The sequence below is a fragment of the Podarcis tiliguerta genome (genome assembly GCF_965153285.1).
Source record: "Podarcis tiliguerta genome assembly, chromosome: 8".
NCBI lineage: Eukaryota > Metazoa > Chordata > Lepidosauria > Squamata > Lacertidae > Podarcis > Podarcis tiliguerta.
The window spans coordinates 55,606,870-55,621,266 of record NC_139541.1 but is presented as its reverse complement, the minus strand read 5'-3'; the positions used below and the strand labels follow the sequence as shown (position 1 = coordinate 55,621,266).

Below are 14,397 nucleotides of genomic sequence, written 5' to 3'. Positions count from 1 at the left end.
ATATAATACCAGTGAAAGCAACATACAAAATGCATTATAGTAGGAGAAATTGCTTGCAAAAAGTTAAAACTGTAGGCAAAAATGTATTTGTTGGGAGAAATTTGCACTAAAATGCTGAAGAATTTCCATGAGGATTTGAAAAAAGAAGAAATTTAAGAAATTGCTGCATAAACCAGGAGAAGTGCATGTAAGATTGGAAAAATGAGAAACTGGGAAAAGGGAAACTGACAGATCCTTCCATCCTTACTTACAACACCTCTGCAAGGCAGATCCGTGTTGTTCTACTGTTGCAGATGGGGCAGAATGCTTTCTCTAAGCCAGCCTCCCCTAAGCTGGTGCACCATAGATGTTTGGCTGGGGCAGATGAGAAATGTAGCCAAAACAGCTGGAGGACACCAGGTTGGGGATGGCCACATTCAGCTGTGTCTCGCCTCTGATCTGATGCATACTCTCCAACTCCCCCCTTGTCATTGAGGGTTGTCACTCTTGGTAGTTACCTCTGCATCTGATGTAGCAACTCTGGTACATGTAAGGAATTCATAGTCAACCTAGTTTAACTGTAGTTAACAGACCTAATGGTTTCGTGGCACTGGTGGAGAACTGTACCTTGCATCCAATTATCATCTGACATCCCGGTTAGTGTTTCCTTCTGTTTGTTGCTGTGATTGAGAGGCACAAATACAAGATGGGTGACACCTGGCTTGAGAGCAGTACATGTGAAAAGGATCTAGGAGTCTTGGTTGACCACAAACTTGACATGAGCCAACAGTGTGACGCGGCAGCTAAAAAAGCCAATGCAATTCTGGGCTGCATCAATAGGAGTATAGCATCTAGATCAAGGGAAGTAATAGTGCCACTGTATTCTGCTCTGGTCAGACCTCACCTGGAGTACTGTGTCCAGTTCTGGGCACCACAGTTCAAGAAGGACACTGACAAACTGGAACGTGTCCAGAGGAGGGCAACCAAAATGGTCAAAGGCCTGAAAACGATGCCTTATGAAGAATGGCTAAGGGAGCTGGGCATGTTTAGCCTGGAGAAGAGGAGGTTAAGGGGTGATATGATAGCCATGTTCAAATATATAAAAGGATGTCACCTAGAGGAGGGAGAAAGGTTGTTTTCTGCTGCTCCAGAGAAGCAGACACGGAGCAATGGATCCAAACTACAAGAAAGAAGATTCCACCTAAACATTAGGAAGAACTTCCTGACAGTAAGAGCTGTTCGACAGTGGAATTTGCTGCCAAGGAGTGTGGTGGAGTCTCCTTCTTTGGAGGTCTTTAAGCAGAGGCTTGACAACCATATGTCAGGAGTGCTCTGATGGTGTTTCCTGCTTGGCAGGGGGTTGGACTCGATGGCCCTTGTGGTCTCTTCCAACTCTATGATTCTATGATTAACTTACAGCTTGTTGAGGGCAATGGACATTTCTTGTCCTCTAAGGTTTCCCATAATACAACCCCATTTTCATAAGCCATCTCTGGCCCAGTTTGAGATTCTTACCCACCTATATTGGAGCTTCCTTTTTCCTGCTGGGGGTTCTGGGAAGAGAAAGGGGTTGAAACCTCACTGACCTGCCTTCTCCATCTTTGAGGTGTTGGTTTATTAGGTATGATGAAGGTGGTGGTGGTTTTAATTTATTACCCTTACTTCTCCCTAAGGTCACAGGGTGGGTTGCAATAATTTAAAATGCAATATTAAAAACAGTTTAGGGCAACTTAACACTCACAGAAATAGAGTGGGTCCCAAAAACGTAGATTTCAGGTGCATCCTTCATTAGAGGGTTTTTAAACAGAGGTTCAATGACCATCTGTCAGCGATTATTTAGCTGTGGTTTCTGCAACACAGGCGGTTGGACCTTTGGGCCCCCTTCCAACTGTGCAATTCTATTATTCTGGTTGATTGTTTCTTTGTTTTTAAGTTTCTGCCCCTCATGACTGCAGAGAAAACGTCTAACAGCTTAAGGCTTAGGATTCAGAGGAGGGCTCAGATAGGATGTACAGCGGTTAGGTGTAAAATCTCCAGACCTCACAGAGCTTTCTGCCCTGCCATAATGTGTGCGTGTGCTCCTTAGCTAGCTCTGTGCCTCTTGCCCCATCCCACTCTCCAGCATCCCATACCTCTCATCCTTACCTAATCTACACATTAGAACTGGGACAAATAATCCCTTTTTGAACAGAAGTAGATCTTCTTCAAAATGGTGCCTCACTCCTCCCGCTCCTAAAACAGCAGTAGGATATTGACTTCCAGTTGATTAGACTCATGAGGCTGTTTCCCCACCCCCCAAATCCCAGCCACCTGCCCAATAACTGGCATCAAGTGTGACATCAGGTGATGGGGCAGGTAAAGACATGGTGGGAATTCCACATCAGGAATTCCCTAGTGTAGCTAATGGGGCCAATGTCAGCGCTGACCAGCTTTGAAGGCGTGATCAGCTTTTGAGCATTAAGAGGAGCACCTTTGAAATCCATTGGTGCCGTTTCACCCTCTCCTGGGGTGGAGAACATCTGTGGCCCTCCAGATGTTGCATGACTACAACTCCCATAATCCCTGGCTGAGGCTGATGTGCGCTGGAGGGTCAGTGGGGGGGGGGCACAGGTTCCCCACCCCTGCTCTGTTTTCAAGGTAACTGAAAAAGCCACCTTTCCCAGGCTAAGTTCTGCATCTGAGAGGGTCATGCAAATGGTGCCTCCTTTACAACAGGTTTCCTGTTCTCTTATGCAAATAATTTCCCCCTGTCCCAGCCAGCATAGAAGGGCTGTGTGTCGACCAGAAAGGGAGGCAAATTTCTGCAGCTCACACACTAGACAGAGATTCCTTGAGTCCAGCCGCAAATCTGCATTCACACCCCAGCTGTTGGTTCTGCCTTCGCTTCACAGTAGAGGCTTTGGTGCATTGCGAGAAAGAAATAGACAGAGGCACGTGTGGCAATAAGCAAGGTAAGAGCATGGAAAAAATACAACCATAGTGTATAGTGGCCATTATGTGTAGCAGGACCAGAGGACTTTTTATCCTTCTCAGACTGGGTGCACCCAGGCGGTTCTAATTTGGGGGAGTGAGAGGATTTCCCTGTCTGCAGTCCAGAAATGTGGGCACTACATTCTCTGGGTCAGACCTATCATGCAACAAGGTGAAGTCTGCTTCAGGAACTGCCATGGTGGGTGTTGACAAAGGTAGGAATTGGTGTCTGACCCTGGGAAGAAGTGTGTTTGTGAGATGAGAGCGAGAGAGGGAGAGAGAGAGAGATTTGAGCATCATGACAAGGAATGAAATGTCTTCTTCTGTGGCGTCTGTAGTGTCGTTGCTGCATATGGCTGAGAGACTCTCTCTGGAGGGCCATCATGATTGGCTTCAGCTTGCACTACAGCCCCCATCAGCCCCAGCCAGCACAGTTGAATGATGCTGGGGCTGATGGTAGTTGAAGTCCAAAAACATCTGGAGAGTGCCAGGTTGGAGAAGGCTGGCTTAAAGAAGTCACCCTCCTTTCCATTTCCAACAGACGGCAAAACGCTCAGTTTGATGCCTCCTGTTCTGAAATACGCTCCCCTAAACCTATATTTTCTTTTAGCCAGTTTCACCTTTATTTTGGCTCCCAAAAATATTGGCAACATTTATATCAGCCTTTCCCCAAGCTGGTGCCCTCCAGATGTTATGGAGGACAATTCTCATCAGCCCCAGCCAGCACAGCTGTTGTTGCTAAGGGGTTCTTGCCATGGAAGCACAACTTAGCCAACAAAGCAGAAGAATTTAGAGAAACAGAGTAGAATCCTGAGTTCAAAGGGAAATGTCTTATCCTCGACCACATTTAGAAATAGAGTGAAAAATGCAGCATTTACCTCCTGAGTTTTACTGGGTACGTTTTAATCTTGGCTGATTTAATAGCGGAGAGAAGCAAAAGGGGAGAAGGGAGATAAAAATTCCCTCTTCTGAATGTTCCCATGCAGACAAGCCCAGTGACATGACCTTGAAGCAACACCAGCTATTGCAGCCTTCTGGCATTTAGTGCCGTCTGGGTGTTTTGGACTGCAACTCTTGTCTAGCTGGGGTCGCTAGGAGTGGCAGTCTTAAACATCTAGAGGGCACCAAGTTGGGGAAGGCTGCCCTGTTGAAAAAGTAAACAGGTGCTCCCTTCCATGAATTTCTTGTTTGCACTCCAATACCAAACCCTTACAGCTCACCAGTAATATCTGGCGCAAAAGTAGCCGGTGGGTTTGATTTTCCTCTTCGTCTCTTGAACTTGCTGCCTGAACAGGTTTTTGCTTTTGCTTTAAAGGACAAGAGTAGAGAACCTTTGGCCCTCCAGCTGTTGTTGGGAAATGATTCCTAGCTTCCCTGACCCTTGGTAATGCTGGCTGGGGCTAGCTGGAGGGCTGCAGGTTTCCCATCCCTGTTTGAAAGAGGGAGAATGAGAATATACTGTATGCAGCTGTTGGGCAGCCCTTTCGTGTGACACGAGCACCGAAATGCATATCAGCTGGATGCAGCTTGGTTTTAGAATGTGGGGAGACAAGCCGTGCTTGAGGGTCATAGAGAAGGCGTAACATAATAACTGCTTGCGGGGTGGGATCAGAATGCTTTTGCTCGCTTCTATTTCTGTTCTTTCTCCAAAGGAAAATGAAAAAAATGGCTTAATTGTGCGGAGGGCAGGGGGCCTTTTTTGACTGAATCAAAAAAGGTCTGTGGAAGGAAGATGGGGGAAACAAATGGGGAGATATGTAAGGATGAAAGAGTTGGCTGGTAGCTTCGGGGATGTGCTCTGCTGCTGCTGCTGCTGCTAGGAACAATTTCACTACAGTGCAGCTGTTGCCATGGCAGCCTCAGCACCCGTTGCTATGTGTAGCAAGGATGGGTATTGAAATGCTTGCCCCTTCTCTTCTCTGCCCCAAATCTCCTCCTGAACATAACACCCCAGTGAAGGAGTCGGGGGGGGGGGGGGAATCAGAAAAGCCTGAAAGGGAAGCTGTTATTCATAATCTCTTTATTGTTAATCAAAAGAGGTAGCTATTTTGGTCTGTTAGAGCAAAATCTACAGAGACGGTGGAACAGAGCCATTATTAGGGCTGGCAAAGGTTCGCAATGTAGCTGCAAGCTTTTCAGTTACACAGAGCTCTTCCTCAGTCTGGAAGTAAGGATACCCTCTTCTCGAAATATCTATTTATTCACACAAGTGCGTGCCTGTGTGCATTATACAGATATGTAACATTTTGCCTGAGGGTGGAATACAGTGCAACGCATCATGTCACCTATAGAGCTTTTCAGAGCCCTTTAAAATGCATGTCCCATTTTGTTGTGGCAAAACGGATGTGAGCTTTCAGGCTGCTTGATCTGGAAATTAAACAGTTCCTGCCCACCTCCAAACCCAGCAGTCTTTCAGCTGCACCATGAGCAAAACCTACAACATTTGGAGCATTTTTGTTTAGAAAGCAGGTGACGGGTGGAAGGGGGGGGGGAGGAATGGGACATGGCAGAGGCTCACAACTTCATAGAGGATAAGACTATCAGTGGCTGCTAGTTGTGATAACTCTATAGAATGGTGTTATGGTTCAGTGGTTAGAGCATATACTTTGCATGCAGACGTTCCCAGGTTTAATGCCCCAGGGCATCTACAGGCAGAGCTGCGAAGCCTCCCTCCCATCATCAGAGACTGAAATGCAGGGTGGGTGGGTGGGTTTGATGTGTGCTGTGACATTTCGCTAGGTGCCTACTCCCATTTTGTTTCCATCAGCCCAAAGGGAAGGATGCTGCATGTGTGACAATTTTCTTTTATTTCTGTATTATAAAAATGCAGCTCTTTCTTGCAAAACTGCTCTAGCACAAAACAGCTGTTTATTTTTATTTTTTTTTTACAAAAAACCCAAACCATAAGATTTGCTTCGTGTGTGCAAACAAGCGAGAACAGCACAGACTTAGAGTGCGGAGGTGGGGGAGGTGAGCCATCTTTCTGGTGATAAATATATAGAGATGTGACCAATTTTCAATTACTCAGTCTGCAAAGGGGCTGGAACTCAGGGAGGGTGGACAGCAGCACACAGCCCAAATACACCCCAGGATGGACCGGCTACTTCTGTGCTTATTAGGGTCCTTCAGGAGGAATAAATACAAAAAATGCAATGTGAACTGGAAACATCAAGACTGAAAGCACTCATGGGTGCATGATGGCACACAAATGTGCACATGGGGAAATTGGCCTGTGCATGCATTAATGCCCTAGTGTGGACACAGCCTCAGGATGAGGCAGCTGGTGTGTTCAGAAGGAACCTACCTCTGAATCGTAAGGCAAGGGCGGTCTCTGGCCTTCCTGGGGGGTTCTGACTGGCCACTGTCGGAAGCAGGATGCAGAACCAGGCCTTTAATCTGCTCCAGCTGGGCTCTTATGTTAACCTTTCTCTGCAGAAAATATTCCCCACTTCTCCACCTCTTGTGCGTATGCAAGGCTGCATGGATACACGATTTGTGTTGGATGTAATAGCTGGGCAGAGACAAAGAAAGAATTGGGCTTCCTGTTAGGGTCTCCGGCCATATCACCCCACTCCTCTCTGCTGGCTGGCACACCTTTTTCACCACACAGCAGTTTATTGTGTGCTTAGTGCTGCTCCTGCATGCAAGCTTTGCCGTGTCCATATCACATTTTTCTCATCAAAATGTATGTTATTTCCCCATTTGATCTGGATCTACCATTTCCATGGAAAAATTGATAAGTAAAAAAACGACAATAGCAAAATCAAACCAGTGACAACCTGGATTTGGATTAAATGGGGCCGGGGGGGGTATGGGATGGCAGTTTTATGAGGACAAGGTTGTGTGAGTGCAGCAAATAACCACAACACTGCCTGCCTCTAAACTGCTGCACGGAAGCACTTCTGATCCCAGCTGCCTTCAAGAGCAAAAACCCAACCGAATGATGGAATCTCTCCTCCCAGCCTTTGATTTCCCTGAAGGTCAACAAAATAACTATCTCTTGAAATGCAAGAGGGGAGGGTAAACATGCTTGGCACCGAGAGAGAAGTGACAGAGGGGAATTTAACTGGCAAGGGAAGGGAAGGGTTTTGCATCTCCTTTGCTTGAGCAGGTGGGGAAGGGGGATGTGGGCAAGGGGGTCACCTGCCTCCACCTTTTGACACCTTCTTCAAAACACAAACTCCAATTACGAAGTCAGGCTATTGGTTCGTGCCTATCTTTGTACTGCATCCTTGTCCAACCTGTTGCCTGCCAAGGCTGCTGGGGGCCGGGGGGGGGTGAGGGCAGCAGAGGAGGGAGACAGGTTGGAAGAAAGCCGCAATGGGAGGCGCTGGTTCAGGGCAGAACGGCATTATTGCACATGTGAACGCTAAGGGCACCATCAGGGCTGCAGTCTGATGCTTGCTTACATAAGAATCAGCCACACGGAACAGACATTCATTTAAAGAACTACCATTCCAGAACAGCCATATCTTCCCCCAAAGAACCCTATTCCCCTCACAGAGCTACAATTTCCAGTGTTACTTGTATCCCTCTTTCACAGGGAACTCTGGGAATCGTAGCTCTGTGAGGGGAATAGGGGTCTCCTAACAACTCTCAGCACCTGTAACAAGCTACAGTTCCCAGGATTCTTCGGGAGATGCCGTGACGCTTGAAAGCGGCATAATAGTGCTTTCCGTGTATGGTACATTGGATGGTGTGTGTGTCGTGTGTGTCGTGCTGTAACAGTGCACAAAAGGCCGCGTTTGTCACGAGTGAGAGAGAGACTCATCCAAGCAGGGGCTTTTTTTCTGAGCTAACTTCCAAGGGAAGAAATGGAGAGAGAGCCCCATGCAAGGATGGCAGAAGCGAGTGCCTTCCCGTCAGCCATCTGTTGTTCAGAGTGAACTAGCGAGGAAGTGCCAAGGCTGCGTGGGAGCCCTCGCTGGCGATGGAGGATTCGTCATCTCTGCCAAAATAGGCCGCCTATTAAACTGTATAGGAAGTCGGGGGGGGGGGATAGCACCCTTTTTTGAGCTGGTGACTTTCCTTGTGGTCTGGGCCGGTCCTGCTATTAGCCAAATGGAGGAAACCACCTCAGGTGTCAGTCCTGGAGGGGCAGCAATGGCAGACCCCAACTGTTCCCCTGAGGCTGTCTCTAGCTATTCCTCTTTGTTGGGGGGCAGTGCTGTATACATCACATGTCCTGCACACCCCCGCCCCCCAAAAAACTAGCCTGCTCCCTGCAGGTGCAGTTGAGAATGCTTGCGCTGAGGAAAGAATCAGTCATTCTCTGTATACAGGAAGGATGTGTAATGCCATCTTGTCCTTTGTCTCAGACGGGAAATTTTATTAGTCTGACCCTGCCTGCAATATGTGGGTTGATAGGTCAAGGGGCAGAGAAATGGAGGGGAGAGCTGTGTGACAATGTATGTTTTTCTCCAGTGGATGCTGTGAGTCCCCTGATGAAGGGAAGTGTGACAGAGGGCCAAACAAGGGAATAACACTGTTATATCCGTTGCACATAGGCCAGGGGTTTACTATCGCTGACGACATGTCGCTCTTTCTCCAGAACCAGCAATGGGCAAACACAACAGCAAACTGGCTCCAGAGATGCTGGACGACCTGGTGAGGAGCACTGAGTTCAATGAGCAAGAGCTGAAGCAGTGGTACAAGGGCTTCCTGAAGGACTGCCCCACGGGCATCCTCAATCTGGAGGAATTCCAGCAACTCTACATCAAGGTATGGTGGCGGTGGCAGGGAGTCCGTGGTCTGTGCAAGGATGCAGGGGCTGCCTTGGTGGGCCTTGTTGAGGTCCTGCTGTCTGAGCCTGGCACAGCAGCAAAGCTTGTTCCCATAGGATAGGGACCCTCAGGCCCTCCCTGACTGAATGTGTTGCACATGATGACCCTTAGGGTTCCTTCCAGCCCTACAATTCTATGGTTCTGTGATCTCCACATTGGGAAATTGCAACATGAATACAATAGGGGAAAGAGCAGAGCATGAATTCTGCAACCTGCTTGTGATATGTTCTGCAATATTGCCTTGCCATTGTCAGCTGATGCTGGTGCAGCTTGTAAGCAGAGCTTTCCCATCTAGGCTTTAAATTGGAAAAGGCTTGAATCGAATATAGGTGGCCTATGCCAAGTCTTTGCCCGGCTGTTGCCCACTGGCCTCCCAGATTGCTGCTAGCTGCTTTCCCTCTCATGGCTGCTCCTATCCCATCTTATCTCCTTGTAGTTTTTCCCCTACGGTGATGCCTCCAAGTTTGCCCAGCATGCATTTCGCACGTTTGACAAGAACGGGGATGGGACCATCGACTTCCGGGAGTTCATTTGCGCTCTCTCAGTCACCTCCAGGGGAAGCTTTGAGCAAAAGCTGAACTGGGCCTTTGAGATGTACGACTTGGATGGAGACGGCAAGATAACACGCTTGGAGATGCTGGAGATTATTGAGGTATGGGAGAATGCTAGCAATCTCTGTGGGTGTGTTTCTTCCTCAGCCTTGGTGGATTAGATTAATATAGCACAGGCTTTGGTAACCCAACACTCTCCAGATGTTAGGGCTGGCTGGGGCTGATGGGAGTTGTAGTCCAAAACCACTGGAGGGCCCTAAGTTGACAAAAACTCATTTGGGGCATGAGCACTACATAGGAAGCCTCCTGTAGACAGCCAGGTAAGCTCTTTTCCTGGGATGGCAAGACACTGATAAGAGCAATTACCTCCACCTGCCCTCTGAGACTAGTCCCAAGCAGATATCTCCTGGATGAAGAGACATCAGAGTGTCTCTGAGCCACAGAGCCATGTCCTCAGTCCTTTCTCCTTTGCCTTCCAGGCCATCTACAAGATGGTGGGCACCGTCATCATGATGAGGATGAACCAAGATGGGTTGACGCCGCAGCAGCGTGTCGACAAGATCTTCACAAAGATGGACAAAGACAAAGATGACCAGATCACCCTGGAAGAGTTCAAAGAAGCTGCCAAGAGTGACCCTTCCATTGTCCTCCTGCTGCAGTGTGACATGCAGAAGTAGAGGGAGGGTCCCAATGCACAACTCACCCCCCCCCCCGCCTCCCCTGGCCTGGCCTACCCATCCTTGCATCTTTCCCCCCTTCTCCTGGGGAGCTGCAGACTCCACTCCCTGGGACAGGAGGCGCTGTGTTTCGCACAGCCTCCTGGGCCCCAAACAAGGCCCCGCCATGCAATCCCCTGGGGCCTGCAGCTCATAATTTGCACAGTTCCTCTGGCCATTGCTCTTGTGACCTCTCCAAGGTCCTATTAGAATGAATTTCTTCCGTCTCAACCCTCTGGTCCCACCATCTCTGGGGCCCGTCATCCCTCTTGCCTCCCCCTTTGCACCCGGACATTCCCAAGAACATACAGGCCAACTTACCTTTCGATGGCTTGCCTATATATCCATGATCCTTGACAACTGCAAGGTCTTGTAATCCTCAGAAGTCTGTTATCCTTCACTTCAGTTGTAGCTTTTAGGATTAGGGCAGATCTCTTCCCTCCGGTGACCCTCTAACGTAATCTTCAGATGTGCCCCTTGAACAACAGCTCTGGGGCAGCCATTTCCCTCCCCTGCCCTGTAATTCCCCCTGCCCAACACACTCAGCTTGAAGCCCCAAATGGGGAACAGGTAATTTCTCCCCTCAACACCTTTCCTACTCCTTTGTTCACAGCCATGAATAATCAATGGCAGCAGCGAAATGTCCTAGCAATGGGTCAAAGGTATTCTTTCCCCCTCTAGACTCTCCTCCTCCTCCTTCTCCCTTCCTTGAAAATAGAGTGGCACCACCTGCCATTGAAAGGGATGCCATTGCCAGAGGTAAGAAGTGTTTCTGGGTAATCATAGGGCAGCATTCTCCAATCTGGTGCTGGCTAGTGCTGATGGTTGTTGTCCAAAACATCTGGAGGGCACTGTGTTTGGTAGCACTGTCCTAAGATGGCCATGTTGAAAATGGAGGGTGTTCTGTTTTTGCTCTTCCTGAATCCTTTGCTCTTGCCATCCCATCTACTAATGCGCAGGGGGGAAGAAACACCTGCATTTCAAAAGGGCTGAAGAATCAATGATAGGTGGGGGAAATGCTGTAGGATTCTGGGATTCTGGCATTCCATGTTTGAAGCATCTCTCCTCCTTCCACCCAACATGAGACAACGGTCAGGTTTTTTTGGGAGTAGGGGATGCTCAACTGCATTGCAAATATAGTTATTGTACATTTTATTGTACATTTTATGTACAACTCCCTTTGGGGCTGCAAAGGGAGCCCCCTTGAAACACAGAACCTGAGGCTTGCATTTTTAGGGTGCAGCTTTGAATGCTGGCAGAAACCTAATGCAGAAGATCTGTGGTTCTGCAGGTGTTGCTGGTGGTCCCCAACTCCCATCACCTCTGACAGATGGTTTTGCTGATTGAGGCTGATGGGAGTCGGAGTCCAGAAGCATCTCCAGAGCCTTCTGTTCCCTACTCTTGACCTGATCACCCCGGTCTGGAAGAGCAGGGCCAGCCCTAGACCTTTTTGGTGGCGGAGGCAAGAGACACTGCCAACACACATGTAATGTAGTAATGTAGCCAGCACCCGGTTGGGGGAATGCTCCCTTTTCACCAAGACTCTCCCTGGCTTTGGCTTTCAGCTGTGTCCTTGGTTTATCCAAAACTGAGATGAAAGCCGTTGCCACCAAGGCCAGAGAAGGGTGGCAGCTGGAAGAAAAATGGCAGCGGGGATGAGGATCTCCTGTCTCTTGCTGCCCATTGCTTCAGGTTGCCTCATTGGTGCATTGGTGGTGTAGAAGATAACACTGGGTTTGGTTTTGTTATTTTACTGTAGGCGAGGAATGCATTTTGCCCCCTGGTTGAGCGAAAACAGATTTGGTTTGGAGCCAAACAATCCTATGTCAGAATTGCTGGGGCGGGGGGTCCTGGTGGGAGGGGTCTCTACTTTTTGTTGGGACACTGCTGCGCTTCCCAGACAGCTCTCTCTTCTCCCCCCTACCCACCCCCTCTTCTCCCACCCCTCTTCCAGATTGCATTTGGCCTGTGGCAATGTGGTTGTGTGAAGCTCTTGGCCCGGAGTGAGTGGGTGGGCTGTGTGCCCTCTTGTTCACTCCTTGAAAGTTTACAATTTTGCAAACTTGCACTGTGATGGAAGCTCCGTTAGCCCATTTTTCCAGGCATGAAATGTGGGCGAAACGTAAAGAAAATGCCCCAATTTGAGCAAAGAGAAGAAGGCATTGAAGAAAGCAAGACATGAAGGGTAAAATAAATATGGGGATCCTCTGTAATGCCAACTAGAGGAATCAAGTGGAAAAAAATATTATTGTTATTCTTTTTGGGACACTCTTGGCAGGGCACCTGGTGCAGGAGAAGACCTGGGAGGTGGGAGCGGGCTGGCTATGCTGAGCTCTCCCAAAGACTCAGCTCCAAAGCAGTGCAACTGCATAGAGATGAGCCCTAAGACCAAGGTTCAGACCTAGTGCTGAGCAGTAGTTTAGCCTTAGGAGGATGAGCCACAGCAAGTCTTCTCCTTACACACTCCTCTCTCCTCTCCCCTTCCTTCACCTCCTCTAGCAATTTGCATGGAGGAGTTCAGAAGCTTCTATTTCTGGTTAACTGCAGATTCCTGTGTCATCTGAAACTGCCTAAATTAACTCTTAACGATAGTTAGCAGAAACAAGCCGATTTCAAACCATAATTTAGGAATCTGGCTTCTTTCAATTCAAACCACAGTAAGATTAACTGCACCATAAGGTTTGGATGGCACACTAAACTGTGGCTAAGCAAAATCTAAAATGGAAGCAGAAGGTTTGACTCACCTCTTCACATCTGCACCAGAGTGGAGAGTCCTTGGGCTTGAGGCTCACCTAGGCTCACTCTTGGAACACCAAGCTGTGGTTTAGCTTAGCATGACATCTGAATGCAGCCACAATATGGACCCACAGCCAATCCCCAGGTCTGCTACCTCCACCCTTCATTGTCCCCATCCTGAACTGAAGATTATTCTTAGAGATCTTGTCCTGTCTGCTTGTTGTGGTTTTTGAATATTGTAATAATTGTTTAGAAACTGTGATGTTGTTTATAAATATATACATACATAGTCTTTTTTAAAAAAAAAATTACTTGGGGGAAATAAAATGTGTCCAACACAGTGGAAGTTTAGAACTTGGCCTCTTTTTCTTAAAAAAGAAAAAGAAAAAAAGCAATATTTACTTGTTTTATTTATTTAACAAGTTTTATATATGATAATTTAATAATCCTCACAACTTATATAAAATGGTATTAAATATTTGTTAACATTTTCATTAACATATTAGACTTTTAAAACAGCAAACATAATAAAATTATCAAAATATAGATAAAATCAGCATATTTTAAAAAACAAATGTACATGGTAAAATTACATTGCCTTAGAAACGGTTTTAGGAGGTGTTGAACACAGTACAATGAAGGCACCTGCCTAATCTCAATAGGCAGGAATTTCCAGAGAATAGGTGTTGCCACATTAAAAGAGTAGTTTCTCATAAGTATGGAATGAACATTGTGTGGCTCTCGGAGCTTCTCTTGCCTGACTGGGGAAATGAAGGGGAAATTTGCAAACCTTACTTTGGACCTGGGTTATGGTTATGGTTTAAACATTGATCCTGCATTATTGCTGTCTGAGGGGCTGTAGCACAACAAAAGCAGGACAAAAATACAAAGCAAAAAAGTCAACCCCATAACATTTGCAGTATGAAAAGTGATACAGCTGCTGTTGGTAGGGAGGAAGGCAAGGAGGCCCAACAGTAGATGGCGCCAGAGCCAATGACAGGCAGAGCCAACTCATTCTGGCTTGGTCCCCATCTTCCTCTCCACTGGGTTCCGCAAAGGCAGCGGTAAAGGCAGGGGAAGCTGACAGCTGGGGCAACTCACCTGGACTGGATGTCAGTAAGAAGGCAGGCAAGGGGAGGGCTGGCTGAGAGCAATCTTAGATTGGTGGGGCATGGCCCCACTTGCTCTCAGACACCATCCTCCTCCCCTGACACGCAGGCTCCACTGTCACTTCTGCTGGCCTCCACCCTAAAACACAACATTAATACTGTAAAGCCACACTATCCTGTGGGCATGGCTTTTAACAGCCACTAGAGGGCACTGGAAACTACAGAAAAGGCTGTCTCCCGGCCTGAGGACAGGGAGCCAAGGAATTGCAACCGGGGAGAAAGCTGTTACACTCAGGACCTGCTTGCAGGCTTTGACAGAGAGGCATCTGGTTGGCCACTGTGTGAGCACAGGATGCTAGACAAGATGGGCCTTTTGGCAGGGCTCTTCAGATCTGATGCTGTCCCACGTGGGATCCTTTTCTGGCCTGGAGGCAGAACTGATTTTCCAACATGCGTTTGGGCGGCTGGAACTCAAAGAGCTGTCTGCTTTGCAACCGTGTCTGTGCTGCTGTGTGTCACCATTTAGCGCAGGGATGAGCCAGCCTTGAGAATC

The 14,397-nt window shown here is 47.9% G+C and overlaps 1 protein-coding gene across 3 annotated transcripts in view; it reads left to right on the top strand.

Annotated features, from left to right (window-relative positions):
- The window catches only part of HPCAL4 (hippocalcin like 4), a 39,867-nt gene extending 26,786 nt beyond the window's left edge, over positions 1–13,081 (top strand). Inside the window, exons 1-4 of one of the 3 annotated variants that reach the window (XM_083453176.1) lie at positions 2,778–2,930; positions 8,501–8,670; positions 9,169–9,384; positions 9,763–10,962. In XM_083453176.1, the coding sequence (XP_083309302.1) occupies positions 8,509–8,670; positions 9,169–9,384; positions 9,763–9,960 (576 nt within the window). In that variant the 5' untranslated portion in view covers positions 2,778–2,930; positions 8,501–8,508 and the 3' untranslated portion in view covers positions 9,961–10,962. Of the gene's footprint in view, positions 1–2,777; positions 2,931–8,500; positions 8,671–9,168; positions 9,385–9,762 lie in introns of those variants that run through there. The other 2 variants (XM_083453177.1, XM_083453175.1) reach the window with 2 other exon arrangements.
- The last annotated feature ends 1,316 nt before the right edge of the window (positions 13,082–14,397 follow it).